Source organism: Somniosus microcephalus, chromosome 4, assembly GCF_052327205.1.
Source record: "Somniosus microcephalus isolate GS21.2 chromosome 4, FLI_Smic_1.0, whole genome shotgun sequence".
Classification (NCBI taxonomy): domain Eukaryota; kingdom Metazoa; phylum Chordata; class Chondrichthyes; order Squaliformes; family Somniosidae; genus Somniosus; species Somniosus microcephalus.
In genome coordinates, this window is record NC_140990.1 from 341034229 (window position 1) to 341055073 (window position 20845).

At 50.9% G+C, this 20845-nt stretch overlaps 1 protein-coding gene across 6 annotated transcripts in view; it reads left to right on the forward strand.

Annotated features, from left to right (window-relative positions):
- The first annotated feature begins 8966 nt into the window (after window positions 1–8966).
- LOC147120730 (tensin-1-like) overlaps window positions 8967–20845 on the forward strand; it is a 303214-nt gene continuing 291335 nt past the window's right edge. For 2 of the 6 annotated variants that reach the window (XM_085986963.1, XM_085986964.1), the window contains exons 1-3: window positions 9030–9201; window positions 13168–13218; window positions 14740–14862. In XM_085986963.1, coding sequence (XP_085843089.1) covers window positions 9052–9201; window positions 13168–13218; window positions 14740–14862 — 324 coding nt within the window. In that variant the 5' untranslated portion in view covers window positions 9030–9051. Of the gene's footprint in view, window positions 9202–13167; window positions 13219–14739; window positions 14863–20845 lie in introns of all 6 variants that reach the window. The other 4 variants (XM_085986962.1, XM_085986961.1, XM_085986958.1 and 1 more) reach the window with 4 other exon arrangements.

The following is a 20845-nucleotide window of genomic DNA, read 5'->3' on the forward strand; positions in this document are numbered from 1 at the left end:
ATATTTTATATATATATTTATATTTTTATATATTATTTTATATATTTTTATATATATATTTATATATATTCTTTATATAGTTTTTATATATTTTGTATATGTATTTGTGTATTGTGTATGTATGTGTTGTGTATATATTTGTATATATATATTGTTATATATTTAATGTATTTGTATTGTGTTTTTATATTTATTTTTTTTATATTTATATTTATATATATTTTATATATATTTTATATATATTTTATATTGTAGTTTATTATTTATTTATATATATTTTTTATATTTTTTATATATATTTTTTATATATAGTTTTATATCGATTTTATATATATTTTGTAATATTTTGTTTGTGTTTGTGGGTGTGTGGGTGTGTGTGGGTTGTGTGTGTGTGTGTTTGTGTGTTATGTTGTGTGTGTAGTGGTGTTGGGTGTGTGTGTGGGTGTGTGTGGGTGTGTGTGGGGTGTGTGTGTGGGGTGTGTGTGTGGGTGTGTGTGTGGGGTGTGTGTGTGGGGTGTGTGTGGGTGTGTGTGTGGGGTGTGTGTGGGGTGTGTGGTGTGTGTGGGGTGTGTGTGTGGGGTGTGTGTGTGGGGTGTGTGTGGGGTGTGTGTGGGGTGTGTGTGTGGGGTGTGTGTGTGGGGTGTGTGTGTGGGGTGTGTGTGTGGGGTGTGTGTGTGGGTGTGTGTGTGGTGTGTGGTGTGGGTGTGTGTGGGGTGTGTGTGTGGGTGTGTGTGTGGGTGTGTGTGTGGGGTGTGTGTGGGGTGTGTGTGTGGGGTGTGTGTGTGGGGTGTGTGTGTGGGGTGTGTGTGTGGGGTGTGTGTGGGTGTGTGGGTGTGTGTGGGGTGTGTGTGGGTGTGTGTGTGGGTGTGTGTGTGGGGTGTGTGTGTGGGTGTGTGTGTGGGGTGTGTGTGTGGTGTGTGTGTGGGTGTGGTGTGGGGTGTGTGTGTGTGGGTGTGTGTGTGTGGGGTGTGTGTGGTGTGTGTGTGTGGGGTGTGTGTGGGGTGTGTGTGGGGTGTGTGTGTGGGGTGTGTGTGTGGGTGTGTGTGTGGGGTGTGTGTGTGGTGTGTGTGTGGGGTGTGTGTGGGGTGTGTGTGTGGGGTGTGTGGGGTGTGTGTGGGGTGTGTGTGTGGGGTGTGTGTGTGGTGTGTGTGTGGGGTGTGTGTGTGGGGTGTGTGTGGGGTGTGTGTGTGGGGTGTGTGTGGGGTGTGTGTGTGGGGTGTGTGTGGTGTGTGTGTGGGGTGTGTGTGTGGGGTGTGTGTGTGGGGTGTGTGTGGTGTGTGTGTGTGGGGTGTGTGTGTGTGGGGTGTGTGTGGGGTGTGTGTGTGGGTGTGTGTGTGGGTGTGTGTGTGGGGTGTGTGTGTGGGGTGTGTGTGTGTGGTGTGTGTGTGGGGTGTGTGTGTGGGGTGTGTGTGGGGTGTGTGTGGGGTGTGTGTGTGGGGTGTGTGTGGGGTGTGTGTGTGGGGTGTGTGTGTGTGGTGTGTGTGTGGGGTGTGTGTGTGGGTGTGTGTGGGGTGTGTGTGGGGTGTGTGTGTGGGGTGTGTGTGTGGGGTGGTGTGTGGGGGTGTGTGTGTGGGGTGTGTGTGTGGGGTGTGTGTGTGGGGTGTGTGTGGGGTGTGTGTGTGGGGTGTGTGTGGGGTGTGTGTGTGGGGTGTGTGTGTGGGGTGTGTGTGGGGTGTGTGTGTGGGGTGTGTGTGTGGGGTGTGTGTGTGGGGTGTGTGTGGGGTGTGTGTGTGGGGTGTGTGTGTGGGGTGTGTGTGTGGGTGTGGTGTGTGGTGTGTGTGGGGTGTGTGTGTGGGGTGTGTGTGGGGTGTGTGTGTGGGGTGTGTGTGGGGTGTGTGTGTGGGGTGTGTGTGTGGGGTGTGTGTGGGGTGTGTGGTGTGGGGTGTGTGTGTGGGGTGTGTGTGTGGGGTGTGTGTGTGGGGTGTGTGTGTGGGGTGTGTGTGTGGGGTGTGTGTGTGGGGTGTGTGTGGGGTGTGTGTGTGGGGTGTGTGTGTGGGGTGTGTGTGTGGGGTGTGTGTGTGGGGTGTGTGTGTGGGGGTGTGTGTGGGGGTGTGTGTGTGGGGTGTGTGTGTGGGGTGTGTGTGTGGGGTGTGTGTGTGGGGTGTGTGTGGGGTGTGTGTGTGGGGTGTGTGTGGGGTGTGTGTGTGGGGTTGTGTGTGGGGTGTGTGTGTGGGGTGTGTGTGGGGTGTGTGTGTGGGGTGTGTGTGTGGGGTGTGTGTGGGGTGTGTGTGGGGGTGTGTGTGTGGGGTGTGTGGGGGTGTGTGGTGGGGGTGTGTGTGGGGGGTGTGTGTGGGGGTGTGTGTGGGGTGTGTGTGGGGTGTGTGTGGGGTGTGTGTGTGGGGTGTGTGTGTGGGGTGTGTGTGGGGTGTGTGTGTGGGGTGTGTGTGGGGGGGTGTGTGGGGTGTGTGTGTGGGGTGTGTGTGGGGTGTGTGTGTGGGGTGGTGTGGGGGGTGGTGTGGGGGGGGTGTGTGGGGGTGTGTGTGGGGTGTGTGTGGGGTGTGGGTGGGGGGTGTGTGGGGGTGTGTGTGGGGTGTGTGTGGGGTGTGTGTGGGGTGTGTGTGGGGGGTGTGGGTGGGGTGTGTGTGGGGTGTGTGTGGGGGGTGTGTGTGTGGGGTGTGTGTGGGGTGTGTGTGTGTGGGGTGTGGTGTGGGGTGTGTGTGGGGTGTGTGTGTGGGGTGTGTGTGTGGGGTGTGTGTGGGGTGTGTGTGGGGTGTGTGTGGGGTGTGTGTGTGGGGTGTGTGTGTGGGGTGTGTGTGGGGTGTGTGTGTGGGGTGTGTGTGGGGTGTGTGTGTGGGGTGTGTGTGGGGTGTGTGTGGGGTGTGTGTGTGGGGTGTGTGTGTGGGGTGTGTGTGGGGTGTGTGTGGGGTGTGTGTGGGGTGTGTGTGTGGGGTGTGTGTGGGGTGTGTGTGTGGGGTGTGTGTGTGGGGTGTGTGTGTGGGGTGTGTGTGTGGGGGTGTGTGTGGGGGTGTGTGTGTGGGGTGTGTGTGGGGTGTGTGTGGGGTGTGTGTGTGTGGGGTGTGTGTGTGGGGTGTGTGTGGGGTGTGTGTGTGGGGTGTGTGTGTGGGGTGTGTGTGGGGTGTGTGTTGGGGTGTGTGTGTGGGGTGTGTGTGTGGGGTGTGTGTGTGGGGTGTGTGTGTGGGGTGTGTGTGGGGTGTGTGTGGGGTGTGTGTGTGTGTGGGGTGTGTGTGTGGGGTGTGTGTGGGGGTGTGTGTGGGGTGTGTGGGGTGTGTGTGTGGTGTGTGTGGGGTGTGTGTGGGGTGTGTGTGGGGTGTGTGTGTGGGGTGTGTGTGTGGGGTGTGTGTGTGGGGTGTGTGTGGGGGGTGTGTGTGGGGTGTGTGTGGGGTGTGTGTGGGGTGTGTGTGTGGGGTGTGTGTGGGGTGTGTGTGGTGTGGGGTGTGTGTGTGGGGTGTGTGTGGGGTGTGTGTGGGGTGTGTGTGTGGGGTGTGTCTGTGTGAGGTGTGTGGGGTGTGTGTGGGGTGTCTGTGTGAGGTGTGTGTGGGGTGTGTGTGGGGTGTGTGTGTGGGGTGTGTGGGGTGTGTGTGGGGTGTGTGTGGGGTGTGTGTGTGGGGTGTGTCTGTGTGAGGTGTGTGGGGTGTGTGTGGGGTGTCTGTGTGAGGTGTGTGGGGTGTGTGTGGGGTGTGTGTGTGGGGTGTGTGTGGGCTGTGTGTGGGGTGTGTGTGTGGGGGTGCAAAATGGGACAAACACCCAATTGAGATCCTACATGCGGAATTCTGTAAAAGTATCCTCCGGACTCAAAGGAAAACAGTAAACAATGCATGCAGGGCGGAACTAGGCCAATACCCATTAATAATCACTATCCAAAAAAGAGCCACCAAATTTTGGAATCACCTACAAATGAGCAACCCCCAATGCTATCACTACGACGCCCTGAAATGCCAAGAGCTGACCATAAAGAAGAATACCCTCAGTCAACTAGTCCTGGGACTCAATAAAGTAACTAATAACAATACTAACAATAACCAGCCCCAGGACAGTGACAGGGTAACACAAAGAATTCGACCCAACACAATCGTCGCTAAGCAAAAGGAAAAATATCTGTCATATTGGGCAGAAACAACAAAAACCCAAAGCAAACTCAATTGCTACTTGGCCCTAAACAGACAATACAACATAGCTGATTACCTGACCATGGTAAAGGATAACAAACTGAGAAGAACCTTGACAAGGTACAGACTTAGCGAACATAGCCTAGCGATCGAAAAAGGCAGACACAGGCAGACCAGGCTGCCAAGAGAAGACAGGATATGCTCTCACTGCAGTCAGGGAGTAGTTGAGACAGAGATGCACTTCCTCACAGCCTGTGGAAAATATCAGGGCATCAGAGAGAATTTCTATCAAAAATTCTCACAAATATGCCCTGAATTCAGAAATCTGACTGACAACCAAAAACTCCCATTCCTACTGGGGGAGGAGAGAAGCTGTGTAACACTGGCGGCACACTATGTTACAGCTTGCCATGAACAGAGGGACAACCAGTAAACTAAGACAAGAGTATATATAAACAAGGCGAAAATATATTTATAAACTCAGGGATATACCTGTTTATACACTGTATGAATGGAACCGCGTTTATGTGTTCAACCATAAATGTATTTTGATGCTTTGGCAACATAAGATGTACCTTATCATGCCAATAAAGCGATTTGTATTGTATTGTATTGTGTGGGGTGTGTGTGTGGGGTGTGTGTGTGGGGTGTGTGTGGGGTGTGTGTGTGGGGTGTGTGTGTGGGGGGTGTGTGCTGCACTGACCAGTTTCATTGCCTGTCTCTCTAATTCCTCCTCCTTCAGGTTACATTATCTTCCATTCCTGTGGGAAATCTTTACCTCTGCTCATAGATTAATTGTTCTGTCTGGAATGAATCAGGAAATCCACCAGATGGGAGTCAGTGGAAAGTGATTTAATTCGTCAGAATTCACCGCTTGGAACAGAGTACCAGCTACTCAAACCCATTAACCTGTTTGGATAGTTTCTAAAGTTAATCATTAAAATAACTTATTTACCAGCGTGAGTGTCAACGGCCCACAGCACTCTCGTACTTTTCCACAATTGGCGGCCATGCCTTCAGCTGCCGGGGCCCTAAGCTCTGGAATTCCCTCCCTAAACCTCTCCGCCTCTCTATCTCTCTCTCCTTCTTTAAGACGCTCCTTGAAACCTCCCTCTCTGACCAAGCTTTTGGTCACCTGTCCTAATAGCTCCTTCTGTGGCTCGGTGTCAAATGTTGTTTGATAATCGCTCCTGTGAAGTGCCTTGACATGTTTTACTGTGATAAAGGCGCTATATAAATACAAGTTGTTGTTCAGCTCACCTGCATCTCGGTGTCGGTGAAATTGAATCGTTCCCTTTTACCCGCTGTGTGCTGTACATGTACAGGAGCTGACACTGAGACACACACGGGCCATACAGTCCCAGCTAGGAGTGAATCGTTCCCTTTTACCCGCTGTGTACTGTACATGTACAGGAGCTGAAACTGAGACACACACAGGCCGTACAGTCCCAGACAGGAGTGAATTATACCCTTTTACCCGCTGTGTACTGTACATGTACAGGAGCTGACACTGAGACACACACGGGCCGTACAGTACCAGACGGGAGTGAATCGTTCCCTTTTACCCGCTGTGTGCTGTACATGTACAGGAGCTGACACTGAGACACACACGGGCCGTACAGTACCAGAAGAGCGTGAATCGTTCCCTTTTACCCGCTGTGTGCGGTACGTGTACAGGAGCTAACACTGAGACACACACGGGCCGTACAGCCCCAGACGGGAGTGAATCGTTCCCTTTTACCCGCTGTGTGCTGTACATGTACAGGAGCTGACACTGAGACACACACAGGCCGTACAGTACCAGGCGGGAGTGAATCGTTCCCTTTTACCCGCTGTATACTGTACAGGAGCTGACACTGAGATACACACGGGCCGTACAGTACCAGACGGGAGTGAATCGTTCCCTTTTACCCGCTGTGTGCTGTACGTGTACAGGAGCTGACACTGAGACACACACGGGCCGTACAGTCCCAGACGGGAGTGAATCGTTCCCTTTTACCCGCTGTGTACTGTACATGTACAGGAGCTGACACTGAGACACACACGGGCCGTACAGTACCAGACCGGAGTGAATCATTCCCTTTTACCCGCTGTGTGCTGTACATGTACAGGAGCTGACACTGAGACACACACGGGCCGTACAGTACCAGACGGGAGTGAATCGTTCCCTTTTACCCGCTGTGTACTGTACATGTACAGGAGCTGACACTGAGACACACACGGTCCATACAGTACCAGACGGGAGTGAATCGTTCCCTTTTACCCGCTGTGTACTGTACATGTACAGGAGCTGACACTGAGACACACACGAGCCGTACAGTACCAGACGGGAGTGAATCATTCCCTTTTACCCGCTGTGTGCTGTACATGTACAGGAGCTGACACTGAGACACACACGGGCCGTACAGTACCAGACGGGAGTGATTCGTTCCCTTTTACCCGCTGTGTGCTGTACATGTACAGGAGCTGACATTGAGACACACACGGGTTGTACAGTACCAGACGGGAGTGAATCGTTCCCTATTTCCCGCTGTGTGCTGTACATGTACAGGAGCTGACACTGAGACACACACGGGCCGTGCAGTACCAGACGGGAGTGAATCGTTCCCTTTTACCCGCTGTGTGCTGTACATGTACAGGAGCTGACACTGAGACACACACGGGCCGTACAGTACCAGACGGGAGTGAATCGTTCCCTTTTACCCGCTGTGTACTGTACATGTACAGGAGCTGACACTGAGACACACACGGGCCGTACAGGAGCAGACGGGTGTGAATCGTTCCCTTTTACCTGCTGTGTACTGTACATGTACAGGAGCTGACACTGAGACACACACGGGCCGTACAGTACCAGACGGGAGTGAATCGTTCCCTTTTACCCACTGTGTGCTGTACATGTACAGGAGCTGACACTGAGACACACACGGGCCGTACAGGAGCAGACGGGTGTGAATCGTTCCCTTTTACCTGCTGTGTACTGTACATGTACAGGAGCTCACACTGAGACACACACGGGCCGTACAGTCCCAGACGGAGTGAATCGTTCCCTTTTACCCGCTGTGTACTGTACATGTACAGGAGCTGACACTGAGATACACACGGGCCGTACAGCACCAGACGGGAGTGAATCGTTCCCTTTTACCCGCTGTGTGCTGTACATGTACAGGAGCTGACACTGAGATACACACGGGCCGTACAGTACCAGACGGGAGTGAATCGTTCCCTTTTACCCGCTGTGTACTGTACATGTACAGGAGCTGAAACTGAGACACACACAGGCCGTACAGTCCCAGACGGGAGTGAATTATACCCTTTTACCCGCGGTGTGCTGTACATGTACAGGAGCTGACAATGAGACACACACGGGCCGTACAGTACCAGACAGGAGTGAATCGTTCCCTTTTACCCGCTGTGTGCTGTACATGTACAGGAGCTGACACTGAGACACACACGGGCCGTACAGTACCAGACGAGCGTGAATCGTTCCCTTTTACCCGCTGTGTGCGGTACGTGTACAGGAGCTAACACTGAGACACACACGGGCCGTACAGTCCCAGACGGGAGTGAATCGTTCCCTTTTACCTGCTGTGTACTGTACATGTACAGGAGCTGACACTGAGACACACACGGGCCATAGAGTACCAGACAGGAGTGAATCGTTCCCTTTTACCCGCTGTGTACTGTACATGTACAGGAGCTGACACCGAGACACACACGGGCCGTACAGTCCCAGACATGAGTGAATCGTTCCCTTTTACCAGCTGTGTGCTGTACATGTACAGGAGCTGACACTGAGACACACATGGGCCGTACAGTCCTAGACGGGAGTGAATCGTTCCCTTTTACCCGCTGTGCACTGTACATGTACAGGAGCTGACACTGAGACACACACGGGCCGTACAGTACCAGACGGGAGTGAATCGTTCCCTTTTACCCGCTGTGTGCTGTACATGTACAGGAGCTGACACTGAGACACACACAGGCCGTACAGTACCAGGCGGGAGTGAATCGTTCCCTTTTACCCGCTGTATACTGTACAGGAGCTGACACTGAGATACACACGGGCCGTACAGTACCAGACGGGAGTGAATCGTTCCCTTTTACCCGCTGTGTGCTGTACGTGTACAGGAGCTGACACTGAGACACACACGGGCCGTACAGTACCAGACGGGAGTGAATCGTTCCCTTTTACCCGCTGTGTGCTGTACATGTACAGGAGCTGACATTGAGACACACACGGGTTGTACAGTACCAGACGGGAGTGAATCGTTCCCTTTTACCCGCTGTGTACTGTACATGTACAGGAGCTGTCACTGAGACACACACGGGCCGTACAGTACCAGACGGGAGTGATTCGTTCCCTTTTACCCGCTGTGTGCTGTACATGTACAGGAGCTGACACTGAGACACACACGGGCCATACAGTACCAGACGGAAGTGAATCGTTCCCTTTTACCCGCTGTGTGCTGTACATGTACAGGAGCTGACACTGAGACACACACGGGCCGTACAGTACCAGACGGGAGTGAATCGTTCCCTTTTACCCGCTGTGTACTGTACATGTACAGGAGCTGACACTGAGACACACACAGGCCGTACAGGAGCAGACGGGTGTGAATCGTTCCCTTTTACCTGCTGTGTACTGTACATGTACAGGAGCTGACGCTGAGACACACACGGGCCGTACAGTACCAGACGGGAGTGAATCGTTCCCTTTTACCCACTGTGTGCTGTACATGTACAGGAGCTGACACTGAGACACACACGGGCCGTACAGTCCCAGACGGGAGTGAATCGTTCCCTTTTACCCGCGGTGTGCTGTACATGTACAGGAGCTGACACTGAGACACACACGGGCCGTACAGTCCCAGACGGGAGTGAATCGTTCCCTTTTACCCGCGGTGTGCTGTACATGTACAGGAGCTGTGACTGTTTCAGTATTTTGTTCTCTGTCTGTTTGAGGAGTGTGAGCCTGACCCACACCATGGAGGGGAGTTCCGACCTGGACCTGACTTACATCACTGAGCGAATCATCTCAGTCTCCTTTCCCACGGGTGTGGAAGAGCAGGGTTACCGTGCCAACCTGAAGGAGGTTGCGCAAATGCTGATGTCCAAACATGGCGAGAATTATCTCGTGAGTACATTATTTTGTATTTTAATTTTTGCAGTTAGTTGGGTGAGGGATATTACTGCTGGTAATTTGACATTTTCCATTTCAGTGTCCCATCAAACACTCCCAGGGCAGGTACAGCACGGGTTAGATACAGAGTAAAGCTCCCTCTACACTGTCCCATCAAACACTCCCAGGGCAGGTACAGCACGGGTTAGATACAGAGTAAAGCTCCCTCTACACTGTCCCATCAAACACTCCCAGGGCAGGTACAGCACGGGTTAGATACAGAGTAAAGCTCCCTCTACACTGTCCCATCAAACACTCCCGGGGCAGGTACAGCAAGGGTTAGATACAGAGTAAAGCTCCCTCTACACTGTCCCATCAAACACTCCCAGGGCAGGTACAGCACGGGTTAGATACAGAGTAAAGCTCCCTCTACACTGTCCCATCAAACACTCCCAGGGCAGGTACAGCACAGGTTAGATACAGAGTAAAGCTCCCTCTACACTTTCCCATCAAACACTCCCAGGGCAGGTACAGCGCAGGTTAGATAGAGAGTAAAGCTCCCTCTACACTGTCCCATCAAACACTCCCAGGGCAGGGACAGCACGGGTTAGATACAGAGTAAAGCTCCCTCTACACTGTCCCATCAAACACTCCCAGGGCAGGTACAGCGCGGGTTAGATACAGAGTAAAGCTCCCTCTACACTGTCCCATCAAACACTCCCAGGGCAGGTACAACACGGGTTAGATACAGAGTAAAGCTCCCTCTACACTGTCCCATCAAACACTCCCAGGGCAGGTACAGCACGGGTTAGATACAGAGTAAAGCTCCCTCTACACTGTCCCATCAAACACTCCCAGGGCAGGTACAGCACGGGTTAGATACAGAGTAAAGCTCCCTCTACACTGTCCCATCAAACACTCCCAGGACAGGTACAGCATGGGTTAGATACAGAGTAAAACCCCCTCTACACTGTCCCATCAAACACTCCCAGGGCAGGTACAGCACGGGTTAGATACAGAGTAAAGCTCCCTCTGGGGGAGAGCCAGTGGATGTGGTGTACCTTGACTTCCAGAAAGCCTTCGATAAGGTTCCACACAAAAGATTATCATGCAAAATTAAGGCTCATGGGATTGGGGGCAAAGTATTAACGTGGATAGAGAACTGGCTGGCGGATAGAAAACAGAGAGTTGGAATAAACGGCTCGTTTTCGGAGTGGCAGGCAGTGACCAGCGGGGTGCCGCAAGGATCTGTCCTGGGACCCCAGCTGTTCACAATATATATAAATGATCTGGATCAGGGAATTGGATGCAATATTTCCAAATTCGCTGACGACACTAAACTAGGAGGAGGGGTGGGCTCTGATGAGGATGTCAGGAGGCTACAGTGCGATTTGGACAGGTTGGGGGAATGGGCGGATACGTGGCAGATGCACTATAATGTGGATAAATGCGAGGTTATCCACTTTGGGGGTAAAAACAGGAGGGTGGATTATTATCTAAATGGCAATAGATTGGGAGATGGGGAAGTGCAGAGGGACCTGGGTGTTCTTGTGCACCAGTCACTGAAGGAGAGCATGCAGGTGCAACAGGCGATTAAGAAGGCAAATGGTATGTTGGCCTTCATATCAAGGGGGTTCGAGTATAGGAATAGGGATACCTTACTACAGCTGTACAAGGTGCTGGTGAGACCGCATCTGGAGTATTGTGTACAGTTTTGGTCGCCCCATCTGCGGAAGGATGTTCTTGCCATGGAAAGAGTGCAGCGGCGATTCACCAGGCTGATACCTGGAATGGCGGGAATGACCTACGAGGAGAGATTGAATAGTTTGGGCTTGTACTCACTGGAGTTTAGAAGATTGAGAGGGGATCTCATCGAAACATATAAAATTATGGCAGGCCTGGACAGGCTGAATTCAGAGAGAATGTTTCCAATGGCAGGGGAGCACAGAACCAGGGGCCACAGTCTAAAAATAGCGGGCAAATCATTTAAAACAGAGATGAGGAAGAATTTCTTCACTCAAAGAGTGGTGAGCCTGTGGAATTCCCTGCCACAGAGGGCTGTGAAGGCTAATTCAATAAATATTTTCAAGAGAGAATTGGATATATTTCTGAAGGCTAAGGGGATTAAGGGTTACGGAGAAAAGGCGGGGACGGGGTACTGAACTGGTAAGATCAGCTATGATCTCAGACGAAGATCAGCCATGATCTCATTGAATGGCGGAGCAGGCTCGAAGGGCCGAATGGCCTACTCCTGTTCCTATCTCTATGTTTCTCTATGTTTCTCTACACTGCCCCATCAAACACTCCCAGGGCTGGTACAGCACGGGTTAGATACAGAGCAATGCTCCCTCTACACTGTCCCATCAAACACTCCCAGGGCAGGTACAGCACGGGTTAGATGCAGAGTAAAGCTCTCTCTACACTGTCGCATCAAACACTCCCAGGGCAGGTACAGCACGGGCTAGATACAGAGTAAAGCTCCCTCTACACTGTCCCCATCAAACACCCCCAGGGCAGGTACAGCACGGATTAGATACAGAGTAAAGCTCCCTCTACACTGCCCCATCAAACACTCCCAGGGCTGGTACAGCGCGGGTTAGATACAGAGTAAAGCTCCCTCTGCACAGTCCCATCAAACACTCCCAGGGCAGGTACAGCATGGGGTTAGATACAGAGTAAAGCTCCCTCTACACTGTCCCATCAAACACTCCCAGGGCAGGTACAGCGCGGGTTAGATACAGAGTAAAGCTCCCTCTACACTGTTCCATCAAACACTCCCAGGGCAGGTACAGCACGGATTAGATACAGAGTAAAGCTCCCTCTACACTGCCCCATCAAACACTCCCAGGGCTGGTACAGCACGGGTTAGATACAGAGTAATGCTCCCTCTACACTGTCCCATCAAACACTCCCAGGGCAGGTACAGCATGGGTTAGATACAGAGTAAAGCTCCCTCTACACTGTCCCATCAAACACTCCCAGGGCAGGTACAGCACAGGTTAGATACAGAGTAAAGCTCCCTCTACACTGTCCCATCAAACACTCCCAGGGCAGGTACAGCACAGGTTAGATACAGAGTAAAGCTCCCGCTACACTGTCCCTTTGCACAATTTGGCCCTCGATTAACAGAGAGAGAGAAAAGAGACGGAGGGAAAAGTAAGAAAGAATGTAAAAATTTAAAATTTGACATTTTAAAAATCTGCTAAAACAATTCACTACCTGAAGGAATGAGACTTTTAATGGTTCACTTTCTGAGCCAGAGAGGCTGATTGGCAGTCATTAACAATTATCACATTGTTAAAAGGGCTCTTAAGCTGCTAATGACTAGATTTAACATTCTGTGGTGAATTTAATGCGCAATTAATGAACAAATGCAGCAACTTCATGAAACTCGCGGGAGGGTTAAAGGCGAGATGCTGTTTTTGCAAAGCTAACGCCGGAGCAGTGTAGACCGTCTAGAAACTTGTTGCGATTCATAATTCACGGAAGAATCTCTTCCTCAGTATAAGTTGCTGGACGGTTTATATATTAATAATGGCGAGCGTCATTCACACTGTTATTTTTTAAACAAATTCTGCACCGATATGTCCACTTGTGGGGAAGTCCAAAATCAGGGGTCATAAATATATGATCGTCACTAATAAATCCATTCAGGAGAAACCTCTTTCCCCAGAGAGTGGGGAGAATGTGGAACTCGCTCCCACAGGGAGTGGCTGAGGGGAATAGTATCGATGCATTTAAGGGGATGCTGGATAAACAGGAGGGAGAAAGGAATAGAAGGATATGCTGATGGGGTTCGATGAAGAGGGGTGGGAGGAGGCTCGTGTGGAGCAGAAACACCGGCATAGACCAGTTGGGCCGAATGGCCTGCTTCTGGGCTGTAAATACTTTGTAATTCTTTGAATATGGTGAAACAGTGCTCCCTGTGCTGGAGTGAGCCGCAACCAGCTCTAATTAATCCATTTCCTCATCTCTTTTCAGCTTTTTAACCTGTCTGAACAACGCCATGACATCAGCAAACTCAACCCCAAGGTAAGGCCGTGAGAACAGAGGGCAGACTTCGCAGTATGAGAGCTCTCACCTCCTCCTGCGCCTGGACAGCACCTGCACACATCGCTCGTGCTTTCTCAGCACCAAGTCTGCAATGCTCCCGATTGTTAAATCAGGACGCAATCCACTTACTTTCTCAATCATTCACCGAGTCCACATTCACTGCGCTGGGTTTCAGAGCAGGGATGGCCCAGGCTCTGGGTTGAGTTTGCTCACCTCACCCGGTGTGGGAGTGATCACGTTCAGCCTTGGTTTTCACGCTCCCCATGGTTGGGTATATAAGATTCTGAGGGGGATTGACAGGGTAGATGCTGAGAGGCTGTTTCCCCCTGGCTGGAGTGTCTAGAACCAGGGGGCATAGTCTCAGAATAAGGGGTCGGCCATTTAAGTCTCAGATGAGGAGGAATTTCTTCACTCAGAGGGTGGTGAATCTTTGGAATTCTCTGCCCCAGAGGGCTGTGGATGTTCAGTCGTTGTGTATATTCAAGGCTGAGATCGATAGATTTTTTGGACTTTAGGGGAATCGAGGGATATGGGGATAGGGCGGGAGAGTGGATTTGAGGTCAAAGATCAGCCATGATCTTATTGAATGGCGGAGCAGGCTCGAGGGGCCGAATGGCCGACTCCTGCTCCTAATTCTTATGTTCTTATGTATTGTATTGACCCTCAGTGTCCAGACTTGCACATGAAGAATAAGCTGCTGGGTGAGGCACCGGGATGGTTGGCCCTAATCTAATGAGAATCAGGGCTTGCGGGAGAGGATGGCAGAAAGCTGCGCCAAAGACCCTTGAGCCTGTGAGTGGGGGATTGTATTGCTTGAGTGGCCGGAGTTTGCTCTCGGTTCAATGCTCCAATTATCTCCCTCAGTTGGGGGCGGTGGGGCGGGGGGAGACAATGCTCTCTCTGGTGGAGAGCAGAGCAACAGCAATTCCCAGTGAATACCAACAGAAAATGCTGGAAAAACTCAGCAGGCCAGGCAACATCCATGGAGAGAAATTAAAGTCGACGTTTCGGGTCAAAACCCTTTGTCAAGACTGGAAAGACACAGGAAATGAAATAGATTGAGAGGCCAGGCTGGGAGAGAACAAAAGAGAAGTGAAGAGACATTAAGAGGTATTCAAAACCAGACGAGATGGTGATAGGACTAGTGGAGACAAAAGACGGCTCTAGATTAGGTGTGAAATGCGTTGGCAGAGTGGGAGACAGCTGCCATGTGGGAGAGAGAAAGGGGGAAGGGCACAAAACAAAGGTGTGGATAAAAAATATAAGTAAAAATGTAATGGGGGCCGAGGTTATGATCTGAAATTGTTGAACTCGATGTTGAGTCCGGAAGGCTGTAAAGTGCCTAATCGGAAGATGAGGCGCTGTTCCTCGAGTTTACGCTGAGCTTCCGTGGAACAATGCAAGAAGCCGAGGACGGTGAGGTCCGAGTGGGAATGGGGCGGTGAATTAAAGTTGTTTCTGCAGCCTGGCTTGTTACTAAGGTGGGTTTTGCCATGGCAGGTGGTGGACTTTGGTTGGCCTGATCTCCACGCCCCTCCTCTGGACAAGATCTGCAGTATCTGCAAGGCCATGGACACCTGGCTCAACTCGGACCTCCAGCACGTGGTTGTCATCCATAACAAGGTAAAGGCCCCAATATCTTCCTCCCTTTCTCGTCTTTCAGTTTCTGTTACTGGGCTAATAATCCAGAGAACGCGAGTTCAAATCCCACCACGGCCGTTTGGGAATTTGAATTTAGCATTAAAAGCTCTGGAACTAGAAAGCCGGTCTCGGTAATGGTGACCGGGAAGATGTCGGATTGTCGCAAAAACCCAACTGGTTCACTAATGTCCCTTTAGGGAGGGAAACCTGCCGTCCTCACCCGGTCTGGGCCTACACGTGACTCCAGTCCCACACCAACGAGGTTGACACCATTTAATCTCTTTAATCTCTCACTTGCGTATTACCTCACATCCTCAGGCTGCGCTGTGATTGGAGAGTTCCTTTTCTCCCCTGCTCTCCTGGAGGTGCTGCCGCTTGCTGGGATTTGGGTTCCACAACTCCTGTTACTGCGCCCAAGTGATCACGCGTCTCACCCGATGCTAGAAAGTGAGTGTCGAGGGTTTATCCTGCACTGGGGATCCGGCAGATCGAGCTAATGGTGGAGAAGCCGTATCTATAAGCAGGGTTTCCTGACCAGCGTCCACATGCAAGTCATGAGTGAGAGAAGGAGCCCTTGGACTAACATACACGACAGACCAGACACCACATGGCATGCCCCTCTCATTCTCCTGTCCACTCCAACAGGGGTACGTTAGTGTTACTGGGCTAATAATCCAGTAGATCCGGAGTTTAAATCTCACCATGGTGGTTTGAGAATTTGAATTTAGCATTAAAAAAATCTGGAAATTAAAAGCTGGGATCAGTAAAAGTGACCACAAAGCTGTCAGTTTGTCGTAAAAACCCAACGGGTTCACTAATGTCCTTTAGGGAAGAAAACCCGCTGTCCTTACCCAGTCTGGGCCTACATGTGACTCCAGTTTAGAAGAATGAGAGGGGATCTCATTGAAACTTATAAAATTCTGGCAGGACTGGACAGACTAGATGCAGGGAGGATGTTCCCGATGGTCGGGGAGTCCAGAACCAGGGGTCACAGTCTAAGGATAAGGGCCTTTTAGGTCAGAGATGAGGAGGAATTTCTTCACCCAGAGAGTGGTGAACCTGTGGAATTCTCTACCACAGAAGGCAGTAGAGGCCAATACATTAAATATATTCAAGAAGGAGTTGGATATATTTCTTAAGGCTAAAGGGATCAAGGGGTATGGGAAGAAAGCAGGAACAGGGGACTGAATTTGGATGATCAGCCATGATCGCATTGAATGGCGGAGCAGGCTCGAGGGGCCGAATGGCCTACTCCTGCTCCTATCTTCTATGTTTCTATGTTTCTATGTTTCACAACAATGTAATTCACTCTTAACTGCCCTCTGAAGTGGTCACTCAGTTGTGTCAAACCTGCTACAAACAGCGGTTCAAGAAGGCGGCTCACCACCACCTTCTCAAGGCAACTAGTGATGGGCAATAAATGCCGGCCTTGCCAGCGACGCCCACATCCCGAGAATGAACCAATTTTTAAAAAAACTTCCCAGGTCTCTGTTCCGAACGTGGCCACAGAGGGTATGTAGAGGGTGACACTCCCGATGGAAATGACCTCCATGTTTCTGCGTTGACTGCTCGGCCCCCAACACTGTGCCAGGGTGACGGTTCAGGCTTCTCGGCCCCTGAAATTTCTCGGAGGGCTCTGGGGTGCGGTCCTGGATCAGGGTGGAGCATCGTCCTGACCATTCGCCCCACCTCCTACCTCCCCATCCATCTTTCCGGGGGCGAGGCGGGCATTAACGTGGATCAGATGGCACCTGGTTCACAAAACCCTTCATGATTTTGAATACCTCTATTAAATCTCCCCTTAACATAGAAACATAGAAGATAGGAGCAGGAGTAGGCCATTCGGCCTCTCGAGCCTGCTCCGCCATTCAATGAGATCATGGCTGATCATCCAAATTCAGTACCCTGTCCCTGCCTTCTCCCCATATCCCTTGATCCCTTTAGCCTTAAGAAATATATCTAACTCCTTCTTGAATATATTTAATGAATTGGCCTCAACTGCCTTCTGTGGTAGAGATTTCCACAGGTTCACCACTCTCTGGGTGAAGAAATTTCTCCTTATCTCAGTCCTAAATGGTTTACCCCTTATCCTTAGACTGTGACCCCTGGTTCTGGAATCCCCCGCCATCAGGAACATCCTTCCTGCATCTAGTCTGTCTAGTCCTGTTAGAATTTTATAAGTTTCAATGAGATCACCTCTCATTCTTCTAAACTCCAGCGAGTATAAGCCCAATCGACCCAATCTCTCCTCATACGTCATTCCTGCCATCCCAGGTATCAGTCTGGTGAATCTTCGCTGCACTCCCTCCATGGCAAGAACATCCTTCCTCAGATAAGGCGACCAAAACTGCACACAATAACCTTCTCTGCTCTAAGGAGAAAAACCCCAGCTTCTCAAGCCTCTCCACATAACTGAAGTCCCTCACCCCTGACCACTCCCCTCCCCAGGTATTTATCACTCTGCTTCCTGCTGTCAGCCTTAAATCTCCCCTGCCCCAGTTGTCCCCCCGTGGCCCCTCGCCCTGCAGCCGTGGTTCAACCTTGAGGTGGTTCCGTGAGGGATTATGGAGTGTCCTCCTCAAATTCGGCTGCCCTGAACAGTTTGTCACCATCCTCCGCCTGCTTCACGACGAAATGCAAGCCATGATCCTGACCAACGGTTCCCCCACAGACCCAATTCATGTACGGACCGGGGTCAAGCAAGGCTGTGCATCGCACCAACGCTCTTCTCGATCTTCCTTGCATCAATGCTCCATCTCACCCTCAGTAAGCTCCCCGCTGGAGTGGAGCTAATTTACAGAACAAACGGGAAACTGTTCAACCTCCGTCGCCTCCAGTCCAGATCCAAGGTCGTCCCATCCTCTGTCGTCGAATTACAGTATGCAGACGATGCTTGCGTCTGCGCTCACTCAGAGGTCGAACTCCAAACCATCGTCAACACCTTCACCGAGAGCATGGGCCTTACACTAAACATCCGTAAGACAAAGGTCCTCTACCAACCTGCCCCCACCACACAGTACTGCCCCCCGATTATCAAAATCCACAACAAGGCCTTGGACAACGTGGACCACTTCCCATACCTCGGGAGCCTACTGACAACAAGGGCAGACGTCGACGACGAAGTCCAACACTGCCTTCAGTGTGCCAGTGCAGCCTTCGGTCGCCTGAGGAAGAGAGTATTTGAAGACCAGGACCTCAAACCCGGCACTAAGCTCATGGTCCACAGAGCAGCAGTGATACCCGCCCTGCTGTATGCCTCAGAGACATGGACCATGTACAGCAGGCACCTCAAAGTACTGGAGAGGTACCGCCAACGCTGCCTCCGCAAGATCCTGCAAATCCATTGGCAGGATAGGTGCACCAACGTCAGTGTTCTTGCTCAGGCCGACATCCCCAGCATCGAAGCTTTGACCACGCTCGATCAGCTCCGATGGACGGGTCACATTGTCCGCATGCCCGATACGAGACTCCCAAAACTAGCGCTGTACTCGGAGCTCCGGCACAGCAAGAGAGCCCCAGGTGGGCAGAGGAAATGCATCAAGGACACCCTCAAAGCCTCCTTGAAAAAGTGCAACATCCCCACCGACACCTGGGAATCCCTGGCCCAAGACCGCACAAAGTGGAGGAGAAGCATCCGGGAAGGCGCCGAACACCTCGAGTCTCTTCGCCGGGAGCAAGCGGAAGCCAAGCGCAAGGAGCGCAAGGAGCGCACGTCAACCCAAGCACCCCACCCACCCGCCCCTTCAACCACCGTCTGCCCCACCTGTGACAGAGACTGTAGGTCCCGCATTGGACTCATCAGTCACCTGAGAACTCATTCTTAATGTGGAAGCAAGTCATCCTCGGTTCCGAGGGACTGCCTAAGAAGAAGAATAATAATATAATAATTCAACTTTATTGTCATTGTACAATGCACAAGTACATGAACAACGAAATGTGATCTTGCAAGCTCCCATGAGTCCAGTACAAATAACATTAACATTAAACGTAAACAGCACCGTCCTGGGAGAAGCAAAGCCGCTGCGTCTGTGCGCGCCGCCATTCCATTTCCACCATTCCTCCTGTCCGACAATCTTCAGCCCAACGCCCGGGCCTGCTCACCAGCCGCCCCTCCCGGGGCTCCTTCCGTGACCTTCTCACCAACCGCCCCTCCTCGGGGCTCCTTCCGTGACCTTCTGCATCTGGTCTTCCCTGACGGTCACCCCTCCAGGTACTAACCAGGCCTGGCTCTGCTTAGTTTCACAAGCCTTGCCAGTGACCCTGTCCCTAATCCCAGGAGGTTCAGGATTAACTTAGCATCTACTGTCACTCAATAGGGGCTCTTTTCATTCATGCATTGCTAGCTGAAGGTTCCTCCGTCCTTTCCTTGTCGCTCAGTTTGTGACACGAGGGATCAGTTGTCACTGAGCCCTATTACAGGGTTTGGATATGTTCCCCTGTACCTTGGTGAGCAGACACCGAGCACAGATACAAGGTGCAGCCTGAGGAGGGCACCAGAGAGCTGGAATATCAGGGCCTTCAACTCATGGACCTGCAGCATTGCCGGGGTAACCAGACTCGGAGGATTCACAGGCCAAGAAGATAAAATCATTTTATTTAATTAAAGGTTTTCTTGGGAGGTCCAGGAAGAGGAAGAGAGTGAATCTCTGGTTCCCACAGGATATCCTTTGGATGTTCCCCCTTCTCCCCCTCCCCATTTCACCTACTTTAGAATCTGCTGACTCTTTGAAAGTGCTGTCCAGTTTAGTCCAACTTTTTCCCTGTAAAGTCTGTGGGTTGTGCAGTTAATAAATACACAGACTTCAGAAGTAACAAACAAACAGGTCTTTACTATTCGAAGGTCCGGGCGAATCTGCCCAATAACTCCTGGCACAACACTTATATACTGGTGTGGTCACTATCGGCATTACAGTATACAGAAGCCAAACAAATAGTGCCACACCTAAAGTAGTTCCCTTAAAGGTGAACGGTTACATTCAATAGTTCCCTTAAAGGTAGACGGGTACATACACTACAATCCTCCCTTTTTAGCTTATTACTTACAGAGTCCCCATTAAACATACATATCTTCAACTTCCTATAAAACAAATTACAGATATAATCTCGGTGGAGTCAATGTCATATAAACAATTTACAAATATAATCTCGGTGGAAACAGTTCACAGGTTCAGTCTCTGCGGAAACAGTTCATAGATTCAGTCTTTGATCTTGACTCGTTCCGAACAACATTTCTTTGGTGTAGCCGGATTACCTGGCTAGCGTGACTCCTCCATAGCCTTTTTCTTGACGTAACAGCTTGAACCTTCGTCCTGTTGAACCAGCAGTGCGGACTTTTACAACCAACTGGCTGTCTTGACATTTTCCAGTTTTTCAACTAATTTAGCTCCTTTCGTAATGTCCCGCCTGGAATGGTAGAAGTGCTAATATTTTAGACAGTTATTATCTTCTGCTTCTTCTTTTTCTTTTCTGCCTTTTTGAAACTCTCGGAGCTCCTTTCTCGGCTGCCAGCTGTAGCGCCACCAACTCTCTATGTTCCTTAGACCTTAAGTGCTTCATCCGGATTTCAGCACTTTGGGAGTTTTCATCACAAGCTGGGCAGACCACATCCTCGTAATATTCAGTGTCACTCAACAGGTCATGGTAATATTCGGGTTCGTCCTGAGTTAGGCCAGCGAGAGAGACTTCTTCTTCCTCCTCACCCGTCTGGACGTTAGCTGACGGTGGTTCCTTCCCTAAACATCTTTCTTGAAAAGCCTTCTTCATGCATTCATATTCATCCCGCTCTTCCTGGGTTATCTGCCATTCCTTCACGACGGACCTCATTTGTGAGTTCAATACCTTCCTTTCCATCGGTAATTGCGTTATCAGGCTATTTAACCCTTCTACTGAAGTAATGGTTTCCACATTCTTCTGTTCACCTTGACGTGATTCAACGTACTTTTGGCATCCTTGTAAAATTTGTGTT